Source organism: Coregonus clupeaformis, chromosome 24, assembly GCF_020615455.1.
Source record: "Coregonus clupeaformis isolate EN_2021a chromosome 24, ASM2061545v1, whole genome shotgun sequence".
NCBI classification, from domain to species: Eukaryota; Metazoa; Chordata; class Actinopteri; order Salmoniformes; family Salmonidae; genus Coregonus; species Coregonus clupeaformis.
Window position 1 is genome coordinate 22,722,282 of NC_059215.1, and position 15,387 is coordinate 22,737,668.

General features: G+C 45.1%; 1 protein-coding gene across 1 annotated transcript in view; it reads left to right on the forward strand.

The window, feature by feature from the left end:
- LOC121538465 (disks large-associated protein 4) overlaps positions 1-15,387 on the forward strand; it is a 137,547-nt gene that overhangs the window by 103,654 nt on the left and 18,506 nt on the right. Inside the window, exons 2-5 of the mRNA XM_041846492.2 lie at positions 174-1,453; positions 1,988-2,226; positions 3,471-3,636; positions 5,773-5,989. Coding sequence (XP_041702426.1) covers positions 254-1,453; positions 1,988-2,226; positions 3,471-3,636; positions 5,773-5,989 — 1,822 coding nt within the window. The 5' untranslated portion in view covers positions 174-253. The remainder of the gene's footprint in view (positions 1-173; positions 1,454-1,987; positions 2,227-3,470; positions 3,637-5,772; positions 5,990-15,387) is intronic.

The following is a 15,387-nucleotide window of genomic DNA, read 5'->3' on the forward strand; positions in this document are numbered from 1 at the left end:
TGAATCACTCCTGATTAAAGTGACTGCTAAATTACTGAGATTGTAAAAAGTGTAATGGGAAATGAGAAGCAATAAAACTCATGAGCCCACTGAGTCGTACTCATACTGTAACCATCTCCTCCTCTTTCTTATACTGTATATTCTAATAGATATCCTATTCCCCTCTGTTCCAGGATGAGCCCTCCAGGGCTGTAGACGCGCCCCAGCTGGAGACATGTTCTAAGGGCAGCAGCAGACCTGCACTGTGGCCACCATGAAAGGGTTAGGAGCCAATCGCAGCCGTCACCTGTCGGACTCCTGTGAGCCATCGGGCGGCCCCCAGAAGCCCCTGTACCCGTTGACCTCTGACCCCCATGGTCCCTTCCTCCTGAGCCCCACCATGAACCACTACGGCACCCTGGACCCCCACCAACTCCACCACTACCAGGCCTCCAACCCCCAATCCCTGCCTCCGGAGTGCCTACTGCCCCTGAACCAGATGTCCAACAGCAGCACCTTCCCCCGCCTCCATGTCACCTCCCAACCGGAACAGTCTGACTACTCCCAGGGCTGCATGGTCCCTGCCGGGGGTGGGCCTGGTGGCAGCCGGGTGGGCACCCTGTCCACCTCCATGTCAATGGGCATGGGCCTGGGTTTCAGCGGGGCTCCCATGATCACAAGTGGATCAGCTACCATCTCTTCTGCGGCAGCGGCCAAGATGAACCGGCTGCCATCTAACCTGCTAGACCAGCTGGAGAAGCACCTGCCCCTGCAGAGGGATGGCTTCAGTACCCTCCAGTTCCACCGGGGCAGGGTGGCCAAGCAGCGCAGCGAGAGTCCCGGACGCATCCGGCACATCATGCACTCTGTCCAGAAGCTATTCAACAAGTCCCAGTCGCTGGAGGGCTCTACGGTCAAGGGCAGCATGAACAACACTACAGGAGGAGGTGAGGAGGGGACCAGGCAGACCCGCAGGAGTAAGAGTAAAGACAGGGCTAAGACTGAGACGTTGAAGCAGCGACCTAGCAGGCAAAATGCACTGGGGCTTTGGAGCTCAGACGATGCCCTGGACAGTGACACCACCACCAAAGCTGGCACTATCGCTGTGGGCTACCGTAACCCACTTAGCATGATGACCCTGGGCAGGGCGGTGTCGGACAGCCAGGCTCCTCCCAGGCACCTCCCACATGGCTACAACACAGTCTCTGCCCACACACTCAAGGCCTCCAAGAGCAGCAGCGACCTCAAGTACCTGGTCTGCCCGCAAGCGCTGACAGGGACCAGGGGAGGGGAGCTGGTGGGAGGAGGAGGCAGGGAGAGCACCCTGGTAAAGCGAGGCTCCTGGTCCACACTGACCCTCAGCCAGGCCAGGCAGGTGCTCCAGAAGGGCTCAGCCACTGTCAACAGGACGCTGCTCAAATCTAAGTCGTGTCACCAGGACCTGACCTGTCAGTACCTCCAGGTAGGAGGCCCAGTGAGTATTATTCACATTAGGCACTAGCAGCCACTGCTCCCCCTAATTCTCTGAAATTAGGAGATTTGTTTTAAAACCTCATTAATTTCAATTACTTTTAACTACTTTAGCAGCATCGTGACATTTACTGTCTATAATCCCATTATTCAAATGCTTTCATTACAAATACACACAACACATTCACGTGAAATTAAATGACACATTCAAAGTCTGTCGCATTAAAGGTCCAATGCAGCCGTTTTTTATCTCAATTTCAAATCATTTCTGGGTAACAATTAAGTGCCTTACTGGCCAAAACTCCATCCCACCAAAACAGGCTGAAATTTCACTAAAAGGGCATATTATTATTTTCACAATTTCACAGTATTATTCCAACCTCATAGTGTGGAAATATATGTAAAACACAGAGAAACCACGTTTTTGACTACACTGGGTCTTTAAACTAGTTTAAAGGCTGTCTGATAAAGTGGAGATGAAGGTGTGGTGGCTCAGTGAGTCACAGTGGGATGGTGTGTGGCCCCATACTGTCTGTAGGTTCCACTGGGGGACTGGAGTGCTACGCTGGGGGGCCGGGGCCGGCTCAGGGGCCTGGAGATCCCCTGTCGGAGGATGCGTAGCGGCAGCTACGTCAAGGCCATGGGGGACGTGGACCAGGACAGCGAGGATTCAGAGGGAAGTCCTAAACCCTCGCCCAAAACAGCCGCCCGCCGCCAGAGCTACCTGAAGGCCACCCATCAGTCCCTGAGCGAGCAGCAGCCTCCACCACCACACAAGTGAGAGAGCCAGACACAAGAGAAAATATGCATGTAGATCATACTGTAGTTAATACTGTTTAGATACTGTATGTCTCTGAAGAGGAGTTAATTTTCCTTAGCAATCTATGTCATGACAGAACAGATAACATGGGAAACGTATTCTTATATAGAGAAGTAGCTACACACCCCGCATGGAAACCTGTCTGCTCTGAGAGTGAATCTGAGAGTGAATCTAAAATAACTGAATGAAATTAGTGGTCACCACAAATGGACAACAGGGGGCAGCATCCTGACACTGATGTGGAACAGTTACTACAGTATGTATGCAGGGTAAAACCTGCAGGCTGCAGCAGACCCCTGTTTACATTTACATTTTAGTCATTTAGCAGATCAGGAGTATATACAACTATCAGTGTAACATGTTCTTATGGCCGGTTCAATTATAGAAAAAGGAAATCACCTACCAACAACAGGTAACCAAAAGTTTCCATTTGAGGTAAACATTTGAAATGTTTTGTCATGTTCCCCACCACCCACACCGGCAGGCCCCGCGGCTACGCACCCATGCGGGAGGATAATGGGGTACTGTGGTCTCCACTACAGAGTGCATGCTCAATGCAGCATTTGGCCAGGTCAGTGTCCTAGGGAGGGAGGCAGCACCGCCCTCCAGTCACATGCCCACCGCTGCTGCCACTTCTCTAACCAACCCAGTGCTTTGTCCTGTTCCCCTGCCCACATCCCATATATTACCAATTGCTCTGAGTGGTGTGTTAGTATCCCAGCCACTCCTGTCACGTCTCTCATCATAAGCCACTGATCCCCCATACAAACCTCTACCACCCACACCCTCCGCCCCGGCACACACATTCCCACTAACAGGTGCCTCCTCGACAGGCAACTCAGAACAGAGGAAACAATCTCTCTGTCTCAGCAGATTCCATTGATGATTACAAAGCAAAAAAAGAACTCAAATTCTCTCCCTTTCATTTTGATGTTTACTGACGACTCAATGTTTCCTCTGTGCTGTCATTTTGATACCCAACTATTCTCCGCTATGCTATCCTCTCATCTCGCTGGTATTTGATCTCACAAAATCACAAGAAGTTTGGGGAAGTTCAAAGCATCCGCTGAAAATGGATGCTCCGGTACCAGCGGTTCTCATCAACCCAAGATGTCATGTATCCTCCCCACCCTTCATCCAGGTCTTTTCCTCACTGTTGAGGGGTTATTTCGGCAGCTAATTCTCCCCTCTACCCCTGTAGCTGTCTCCCCTCCCTGAGAGAGCTCTCCACCAATCGGAGCCTGGACAACCTGGACTCCCTGGTGAGCCCGGGCGAGCCCCCGATGGCCATGCAGCACTGGGACGATGGCAGATACTACCACCAAGGCTATGCTACCCTGGGCAGGGCCATGATGAGCAGTGGTCAGGTATGTACTGTAAATCCACAATCTCTATTCACTCATTACACTCTTTATCAGGGTCTCAAACAGGCCTGTCAGTGTGTGGGAATAATATCCCCATACAACAAACACATCATAACAGTGTGACAGATACATGTAGGCGTAATTAACTAATAAAGGTACTACTGTATTAAATGAATTATTCATAAAGAATGCCCTCAGCCAGTGCAAAGACCTTCAGTGTTGACAAGCCTGAAACATCAACCAGAAATGAGTGGGATGTTGACAGCCGAATCCTCCATTTCTGTGACTGCAGGCAGGGATAGAACATTTCAGATTATGTGTGAGACGCTGGTTGGTTAAACATCCAGTAAGCCAGAAGAGACAAGAACAGGAATGATGCTTGAAAGTAATTTTCAGAAGTTAAGACTGGGACATGAGCCTCCTTCTAATCCTGAGGACATTCTGTTTTTATCAAAACCAGCAGACTCCTTTCAGATGGAACCTCCGGCACCACCTTTGCTCATGGAGTTAAAATGGCATAATATTACAGATGACAGCAATGGAATTCCCCTCTTTACCTCACAGGAAGCGTTTTTTTACTATCAAATCATATTTCACTAATTTAATTTGGGAGATTACAAGAAAATCTGTTTTGGGACAAAAGCAAGTATTTTCTGAATGAACTGCAGCGTTTTATCAGGATTGATATCTGATGGATTACAATGGCTGCCTTAGCAGGAGAACAGGCTTCAAAGGATCTGCATTGTTGTACATGGAGGTAAATGCGCATAAAATCAAATAACGGAAAGGTTGTAACACATCGATGCCTTTTGCTTGAAGTATTTTCATTGGGTATAAAAAGGAGTACAGACATTATCAGCTTACATGCTCAAATTATAGACCGGAAAGATGGTTTCAAGATGGTAATAATCATTCCAAAACCATGATGAAAAGTATTGCAAGATTCCAAAGGATCAAATAACGGATAAGCAGCAACCAAGGAAAACGCTCTTATTTGTAAAAATAATGGAACTGGTGTGAAGTTTCATCATTTGATTTAAATAAAGTTTCAGAATGGATTTTGAATACTGAGCATCCCTGTTACATCCCCTTTCTTTATTGGGGGACACAATGATGACTATGTGCCAACTCTGGCACCAGCCTCCTCCTCCTCTCACACTGCAATGAAAAGCAGGATAAACAAACAGAGACTCCACCTGCTACCAACATCATTAAACCCTCGAACATCACAGCAGCCTGGCATAGAAGACTGGGGCGTAACAGACCATCATTGTTCCGCCTTCTCCACTCTAGCACTGTTTGAACAGTGAAACAAGCCCTTATCGCAAGGTGGACTGGTGAAGTTGACTCAGCTGGTCTGTCGCTACAATACCTTGTCCCTGTCCAGCCTATCCCTGGCCTTGGGCTATACAGCTGTACTAAAATATATTCCTGCTGGTGAATCTGCTGTTGTGGGAACATGTCATGTTATCAACGCCGGAGACTGGAAATGTCCTACACCAATAAACGTCTTGTAGATCATTAGCACCGCTGAACTGAGCAAAATCAGACACCACCACCACCACTACGACTATGATGTGGAGAGAGTAAACAGCTTGTAGTGGGAGGCTGCTGGTGCCTCAGTAGCAGTGATTGCATTAGCTCCTGGCATGAGGAGTAAAGTTAAATCTGACGCTGCTGGCTTATCATCACTGATTAAACATTCTGTGTGGTATTTCACATTAGATACAGTACAGTGAGTACACCGATTTTCAGGGGTCACAACTCAAACAGAATATTGAAATAATGAGACGTAATCAACATGGTCACTTCAGTAGCTTACTTTTGATCAATTGATTTCATTAAGTAAAATCGTGAACATGCATGATAACTCCTGTACCCATTTTCCTCTAGATATAGTACAAATATCCATTATCAGTGCATGAGTTTCTTTGGTAAATCTAACAGTCCTTTTGATTGGGCTCTTGTGAGCTGAGAGAAACGGGATCCTTCACACTCTCTTACCATACACCACCACCTTACTCCAGCAGCATGCCCCGCCACCCGAGACTGGCACTGCTTTCGCCTCACAGGCGGCGGAGGTCTAGTGGTCGCCTAAGTCCCCGCCCCCAACTTGTCAACCTGCACGTGTCCTTTCAGGTGTGTGGGCAGGGCTGTGGGCGCTCGCTGTACTGCGAGGGGGAGTCCCAGGCGGTGGAGGCTCTGGACCTGCCCACGCCAACGTACTTCCGCTCCCGCAGCCACAGCTACCTGCGGGCCATCCAGGCCGGCTGCTCCCAGGATGAGGACACTGCCTCAGTGGACTCTGATTCACCACCACCCACCACCGTCGGCTGCACCTATACCTCCAGAACCAGTGAGTATACTGTACTGTTCAGGATGGGGATGGGCTGGGCACTGGGGATTGGCTAGGACAGACAAAGCTTTTATGCCTTTACTGTAGGCATAATAGTTTTGTTTGAAAGGGGCCTTATCAACCTTTTTTAGCACGATTCATGAATAATTTAGTATCTCTAAAATAAGGACTATGATGTAAGATTCCCACATGCATTGATGTATTTTCAAATCCAGCAGGGGAAATTATGAAGGGCGTGAGGGACTGTACTTCTTCCGTTGTACGGGGTATGAACTCAGTGACACGCATGCGCACACACACACACACACAGGGCAAGACAAATTTGGTCTCTGGCTGGTGGCACTGAGTGGCCTACGAGCCCAGTGTGAAAGCAGACATTGTAGAGGGAGGTGATGCGGCAAGACTGGACTCGTGCCAGCTAACTCATCCATACTCATTACACAACAGTGAGCAGATATGCTGTCTGGTGATAAATCATGGTGAGTTTGCACGCCTGGGTCTCACACACACACTACAAACACACACACTGGCACTGCTGCTGATGTCTTCCAAGTGTAGCGTGGTTCGTTCTGCACTTTTAATTAGGACACTGCCACAACTGGAGGTCTGCTGGTTGGATTATTTTTATTTGCCCTGCACACGAAGAGACAACACACAATATGTTAGCCCTTGGTGCAGTCACAGCTCTCGGGCACCTTTCTAGTTGAAGGTCATGCAAAAGAGAGCCCAGGTGCTGCGTGCACACATTCAGTGGCCAACAGCACACTATACAATACAAGTAAAATGATATACAACATAATTCAGACAAAATAAAAGACATACCTGCACACGAGGAGACAACACACAATATGTTAGCTCTCGGGCACCTGCGTGAGCACATGAAAACTCACTCAAACACCGTCCCAAGTACTCACAAATTACAATAGGTACCATAATTAGCGAGCTCGGTGAAACTTGTTAACATAAATCTTTATATTGTCCACATTGTAACAAAACCTATAGTTGCGTAACAGCACTTTGTGTAACATTACCACAGTTTTATATTGACAAATTACGGAACCAAGGAAAACATACCTTGCTAGTTGAAGGTCAGGCAAAAGACAACAATAAGAGGGTACATAAGTACAGATAACCCGCGATGGACCAAACCAAAATATACAACACTTTTACAATCAGGTGTAGTTACAATATAGATATTTAAAAAATGTTTGTACACCAAAAAATAACATTAGCTATGCAGCTGTAATTAAATAAAGAAAACATATGTAATTATTATTATTAATTTATTAACATCCCCTCTTGACCTGGCCTACTTGAACTGGTCCTTGTGTGCAACTTGGTGCATAATCTAGGGGAACAACATCACACTACTACACAAGCGTGAGCACAACACTTATGAAATATCGAGCCAGTTCACAGATGTGGGTGGTCTCAGATAGTGGTCTGTCCACTGCTAGAGCCTGTAAACATAAGATCACATCAAAACGTTATTTGGTCCCTCAAAAACAAAAAGCCCAAAGCATGACAATCATAGGTAGAGTATTAATAAAAACACATCATTGTTTACTTTTCATTGCAATTGTTTCCCCCAAACAATCGCTGTTTTCAAGCTAAGGGCCTTGTTCGTTACCACATCAAGGCCCATGAAAATGTCAGGCAGACAGCGATTACAGGCGGTGGGTTAAAAGGCTAGAGGAGCCTCGGCAGAGTCTGAGCAGCATGGGAATCACTGTGTCATATGAATGCAGTCTCTTTGCAGCACAAAAGCAGCCCTTGCCCAGATGAACGTTGCCTCAGGACAGACTGTGGTGGGCTTTGAGCAGGGGCAGTGGAGTTGGTCTAGCCTGGGCTGCTTTGTGCTCTCTTCCTGAATCATGCTGAAACAAAGTGTTTGTTGGCCTACTGTTCAAAGTGGGCAGGGCACCCCCATAATTGAAATGTTCGACTATTGCTGCTGCCATTCAATTTTTTTGTAGACCAGTATGAATATTCAAAAGTGTCAATCTGAACATTAGACCAAAGTAGTTCATTCAAATACATTTATAATTTGACAGCAATTATTTTGCAATCTCATAGTTTTCAGCCAATCGAAGTAACATGTTCCAATCCATCGCACATACAGTGGGGAAAAAAAGTATTTAGTCAGCCACCAATTGTGCAAGATCTCCCACTTAAAAAGATGAGAGGCCTGTAATTTTCATCATAGGTACACGTCAACTATGACAGACAAATTGAGGAGAAAAAATCCAGAAAAACACATTGTAGGATTTTTAATGAATTTATTTGCAAATTATGGTGGAAAATAAGTATTTGGTCACCTACAAACAAGCAAGATTTCTGGCTCTCACAGACCTGTAACTTCTTCTTTAAGAGGCTCCTCTGTCCTCCACTCGTTACCTGTATTAATGGCACCTGTTTGAACTTGTTATCAGTATAAAAGACACCTGTCCACAACCTCAAACAGTCACACTCCAAACTCCACTATGGCCAAGACCAAAGAGCTGTCAAAGGACACCAGAAACAAAATTGTAGACCTGCACCAGGCTGGGAAGACTGAATCTGCAATAGGTAAGCAGCTTGGTTTGAAGAAATCAACTGTGGGAGCAATTATTAGGAAATGGATGACATACAAGACCACTGATAATCTCCCTCGATCTGGGGCTCCACGCAAGATCTCACCCCGTGGGGTCAAAATGATCACAAGAACAGTGAGCAAAAATCCCAGAACCACACGGGGGGACCTAGTGAATGACCTGCAGAGAGCTGGGACCAAAGTAACAAAGCCTACCAGTAACATACTACGCCGCCAGGGACTCAAATCCTGCAGTGCCAGACATGTCCCCCTGCTTAAGCCAGTACATGTCCAGGCCCGTCTGAAGTTTGCTAGAGTGCATTTGGATGATCCAGAAGAGGATTGGGAGAATGTCATATGGTCAGATGAAACCAAAATAGAACTTTTTGGTAAAAACTCAACTCGTCGTGTTTGGAGGACAAAGAATGCTGAGTTGCATCCAAAGAACACCATACATACTGTGAAGCATGGGGGTGGAAACATCATGCTTTGGGGCAGTTTTTCTGCAAAGGGACCAGGACGACTGATCCGTGTAAAGGAAAGAATGAATGGGGCCATGTATCGTGAGATTTTGAGTGAAAACCTCCTTCCATCAGCAAGGGCATTGAAGATGAAACGTGGCTGGGTCTTTCAGCAAACACACCGCCCGGGCAACGAAGGAGTGGCTTCGTAAGAAGCATTTCAAGGTCCTGGAGTGGCCTAGCCAGTCTCCAGATCTCAACCCCATAGAAAATCTTTGGCGGGAGTTGAAAGTCCGTGTTGCCCAGCGACAGCCCCAAAACATCACTGCTCTAGAGGAGATCTGCATGGAGGAATGGGCCAAAATACCAGCAACAGTGTGTGAAAACCTTGTGAAGACTTACAGAAAACGTTTGACCTGTGTCATTGCCAACAAAGGGTATATAACAAAGTATTGAGAAACTTTTGTTATTGACCAAATACTTATTTTCCACCATAATTTGCAAATAAATTCATTAAAAATCCTACAATGTGATTTTCTGGATTTTTTTTTCTCATTTTGTCTGTCATAGTTGACGTGTCCCTATGATGAAAATTACAGGCCTCTCTCATCTTTTTAAGTGGGAGAACTTGCACAATTGGTGGCTGACTAAATACTTTTTTCCCCCACTGTATTTTGCACTCTTGTGCGTTTGACTTTTCTTACAAGCACTGATTTCGCTGATATCTGCTGAGGAACGTTTTACTTGCAAATCACTGCGGTCATGGCTAGAAGGGATCCAGGCTTTGTCAAATTTACATCAGATTTGACTTTTCGTAGCAGGTATGGAGAATTTACGCAGCAGGTTATGAGAATCAGGACATGGTTAGGAAAATGGTTAGGGTTAACTAAAATGTAAAACAATTGAACTTTTGACGTTAATTTGACAAAAGCTGGATCCCTTCTAGCCATGACCAATGACCGCTCTGGATAATACATTTTTCCTATGACCAACACGTAAATATAGAGGCGGGAATGTACACGGCCAAGCCGGGGCAAATCGTAGACACAAAAAACAGACATCGATATTATCCAATGGGCGTTAAGAAATCAGGTTCGTATACCAAAAAGGCGGGGAAACGTGACGCCCTTTGTTGACTGGAGATTTAAACCAATCCTGTTCGTCTATGGTGAGATTGATGACCATCGACATCCAATGGCGGTGTAGTGTGTGCCAGTCTCGAAAAGGTGGACTCCAATCCCTTACTTCAAGGGCGTGTCCCATTCGATTCCTTTCTTCAAGGGACGTTGTGTGAACAGTTAGAAATTGCACAGCAGCGTATGCCTCTCTCTATTAAAACAACCTCGAATGAATGAACAGAAAATACGGATTTATTGACTCGCCTTTATCAAAGTAAGCTTAAATATTGTATAATGTACTCGTGCCTGAACTGAGATTTGGATCGATTGGCATTGACCGTCGTTAGCGAACGCTAGCTAACTACCCTGGCTAAGGTGGATGAGAAGAATCGCCCTGATTCTGGTAACCACGTATGGTAGGTAACGTTAGCTAGCGATGTTACACTAGGTTAGGGAGCGACATCTCCACGAGTCGTACAGATGCTTTCTTCATTCCACTGCTAGTATTCCTTTTTTGTCGTGGTAATCAGTTAGCTATCGTTATTAGCAGGTGACAGTTTGTAGCGAATAACGACGTTACAATCAATCCAGCAACAGATAATGTCTCTGGTGTAGTTAGTTAGCTAGATCAGGGTTTCCCAAACTCGGTCCTGCCCCCCACCCTGGTACACATTTTGGTTTTTGCCATAGCACTACACAGCTGATTCAAATAGCCAACTCATCATCAAACTTTGATTATTTGAACCAGCTGTGTAGTGTTAGGGCAAAAACCAAAACGTGCCTCAGGACCGAGTTTGGGAAACCCTGAGCTACGTTAGATAGCTAATGTTAGCGATGCCTGACAGGAACCGTCTTATTAACGAGCTACTGACTGTAGCTAACGTTAGCTACCAGCACGCCAACATTAGCAAGCAGAGTGGGTAGTTAACGTTAGTTGGCTAGTAGCGCTGTCAACCACTGGTTGAATCACCAAATTAGAAATGCAGCAAGCTAGTTAGACAGGAAAGGTCAGACAGCCATCTAACGTTATTTAGGTAATGTTAGCTAGCTACGTTTCCACATTTGGTGAGTTTGAAGAGAGACTGGTAAACTTCAATTACTAGTTTCATGTCAGACATTTTTCCAACAGTAAATTTTCCAGCTTCAAACTCACCAAATTGTGACCATGAAATTGATGATCATATGATCTAGCTAGCTAGTAATATCCAGCTAACGTTAAATCCAGTGGCTACATCATCCAGCCAAGTTAGCTAAAAAGCTTGTTTAACCTACCATCTTGTTTATTCTGCAGTGTGTTTAAGTTACATCATAAGATATATGTGTGGTTGCTAAGTAGTAAGACCTCAACATTGCCAAGGATCTACCTCCTTGCCAAATGTTTTAATGCATGCATTTGTTTGGTTTTACTGCTATGATCAAAGAGCAAGTGGATAGTTGATGATTTGTGAGCCAACCAGAAATTAAGCAAGTATGGATTGCAAGCTAGACTTCTTCAAAACAAACTGTTATAATGCATTTTCACCACTCTTCCTCAGATGTCACTGCAAAGTCCAGCAACTATTTCAGGGGCAATCCCATCTCTCGTGGTTTGTTTGTATTGCCTTTTGTGTCTAAAGGCCATTTATTGTCTGGTTACTGAGTATACAATCAATAATTGAACAGCTTCCGGCAATGTGCTCATTGAAGTGCTTTGCAGTTAGACAGCTGGACCTTTCCTGAGAGGAGTGAATCTGTGCTCTGTATACTAGGGACCATGGTAGCACCCGTGACTTTGTTAAGCTTGAAAGTTGTTGTAGGGCTGGGATCAGATGGCCATTCATTCATAGGCTTCAGATAACACATGCTCAGCACATGAATACACAGACATTGAGTCACATGCTCTGGCAATACACAGTCTGACTGTACACACACTCATTGAGGTCATTGATGAGTCAGTGGGTGGAGTCACTATAGTTGCATGAAATACTGTAATTTTCAAACAGACATTCTAAATGGATTATTAGGATGAGTAGTAAAATGACTCATTGGTGGGCTGTGCTAAAGAGAAATGAATAGAAAACAGTACAATGATGCAACCCCAGCCAGAGAGTCTGCAAGTCCTTGGTATTTGGTTTGGCAGAATCTGAATCCCTGTCGTATTCAAGTGACCAATCTGTCAGAATTGGGTCACAAGGAGGATTTCTTGAATCCATGGTGTCATAGTTCAATCTCAACAGCTCTGTCTGAGTAATCGCGACAATGTAATACCGCTCATGTAGCTGGTCACGACACACACAGCCATACAAATGAGGGTCGCCCAGTCCTACAATATGTGTTGAACACACGATTGAAAGGGGTTAGATGAAGTGTGTGTGCATGAGCAAAATATACATTCTTTCTGGTGTTGTAGAAGGATTTGCCTTTCTCTAGTAGGCTGGTACCACACTGCTCCAGTCCAATCCGAGCCCCTTCCTCATTACCCTGAATCAGTCCTGTCAGGTGTCTTTACATCGGCTAATTAGGCTTTCCACCAAGCTGGCACCAATCCCCACAGGGCGGTCTGGAAACTCCACTGGACGTCATTAGCATTATAATACCTTCCTGGAGTAACATCACTGTGACTGACTGGACGGACCACTTCAAGCAGCCCCCAACACTCGTGCTGTAAGTGCGTAGAACTGGTTTGTTCTGAACCTGTTTTTTTTTTTTTTTTTTGAGTTAAGTGATTGGACTGGTTGCTTAGTTTGTGGACAGCAGTTTCCAGTCTTTGCATGGAGAGAGGCTGTATCTAGTTCTTGCACTCATAATCATAAGCTAGTATTTCCATTGGTGATTTTATTCTAACCACTCTCTTTGTAAATCTTTGCTGTATTGTGTAAGTGGTTTCCATTTCCTGTCAGTGTGTTCTCAGGCTGCCTTTTCCAGACTGCCTGCCTCCATCTCTCAGTAGCACTACTCACCAGCCCTGTCTGTCCCCTCTAGTCTCGGACCACCTGCCTAGTTCTCCAGCAGCCTGTCACCATGCCACATGGTCACTATAATGCTGTTAATCTGGGGCTGATCCAACCCTCTGCCGTGTGCAAATTAGGAACACTTAGACACTCACAGGAACACCTATTAAAGATAGGGCTGTGACGGTCATGGAATTTCGGATTACTGTTATTGGTCAGCCAAATGGTTATCGTTATACCATTTAGAATAGAATCATAATAATGCAATTAATATGAACGCAACAATTTCAACGATTTTACTGAGTTACAGTTCATATAAGGAAATCAGTCAATTGAAGTAAATTCATTACGCCCCAATCTATGGATTTCACATGACTGGGCGCCAGGCACAGCCAATCAGAATACGTTTTTCCCCACAAAAGGGCTTTATTACAGACACAAATACTCCTCAGTTACATCAGCTGTCCGGGTGGCTGGTCTCCGACGATCCCGCAGGTGAAGAAGCCGGATGTGGAGGTCCTGCGCTGCTGTGGTTACCTGTGGTCTGCGGTTGTGAGGCCGGTTGGACATACTGCTAAATTCTCTAAAATGACATTGGAGGCAGCTTATGGTAGAGAAATTAACATTAAATTATCCGGCAACAGCTCTGGTGGACATTCCTGCAGTCAGCATGCCAATTACACGCTCCCTCAAAATCTCTGCCATTGTCTGACAAAACTGCACATTTTAGGGTGGCCTTTTATTGTCCCCAGCACAAGGTGCCTTTGTAATGATCATGCTGTTTAATCAGCTTGTTGATATGCCACACCTGTCAGGTGGATGGATTATCTTGGCAAAGGAGAAATGCTCACTAATAGGCATGCAAACAAATATGTGCACAACATTTGAGAGAAATACGCTTTTTGTACGAATGGAACATTTCTGGGATCTTTTATTTTACATGTTTCGTTTTATATTTTTGTTCAGTATACATTTTTTGTTGACCAAATTCCACACTCATTGATCTCATACAAAAATTATTTATTATTTTTGTGGACAGATTTGGGGCGACGTAAAACCTCCTGCTTCGCCTCTTTCTCTGTTACAAACCATGATGACAGAGAGGATTAAATGACACTGGGTCACATGATTCAGTGTCATTTATCTGGCCTCATTGTAACTGGCTGCTGGCCCATTTGGTATGAAAATGTATGCACTCAAAAACTGTAAGTTGCTCTGGATAAGAGTGTCTGCTAAATGACTTAAATGTAAATGTCATCATATACACTGCTCAAAAAAATAAAGGGAACACTTAAACAACACAATGTAACTCCAAGTCAATCACACTTCTGTGAAATCAAACTGTCCACTTAGGAAGCAACACTGATTGACAATAAATTTCACATGCTGTTGTGCAAATGGAATAGACAACAGGTGGAAATTATAGGCAATTAGCAAGACACTCCCAATAAAGGACTGGTTTTGCAGGTGGTGACCACAGACCACTTCTCAGTTCCTATGCTTCCTGGCTGATGTTTTGGTCACTTTTGAATGCTGGCGGTGCTTTCACTCTAGTGGTAGCATGAGACTGAGTCTACAACCCACACAAGTGGCTCAGGTAGTGCAGCTCATCCAGGATGGCATATCAATGCGAGCTGTGGCAAGAAGGTTTGCTGTGTCTGTCAGCGTAGTGTCCAGAGCATGGAGGCGCTACCAGGAGACGTGGAGGAGGCCGTAGGAGGGCAACAACCCAGCAGCAGGACCGCTACCTCCGCCTTTGTGCAAGGAGGAGCAGGAGGAGGTCATACAGGCGTTGTAGGGAGGTCATACAGGCACGTGGAGGCCAAACACACTACTGAGCCTCATTTTGACTTGTTTTAAGGACATTACATCAAAGTTGGATCAGCCTGTAGTGTGGTTTTCCACTTTAATTTTGAGGGTGACTCCAAATCCAGACCTCCATGGGTTGATACATTTGATTTCCATTGATCATTTGTGTGTGATTTTGTTGTCAGCACATTCAACTATGTAAAGAAAAAAGTATTTAATTAGATTATTTCATTCATTCAAATCAAATCAAATCAAATCAAATTTTATTGGTCACATGCGCCGAATACAACAAGTGCAGACATTACAGTGAAATGCTTACTTACAGCCCTTAACCAACAGTGCGTTTATTTTAAACAAAAAAAGTAAGAATAAAACAACAACAAAAAAAAGTGTTGAGAAAAACAAAGAGCAGAAGTAAAATAAAGTGACAGTAGGGAGGCTATATATACAGGGGGGTAACGGTGCAGAGTCAATGTGCGGGGGCACCGGCTAGTTGAGGTAGTTGAGG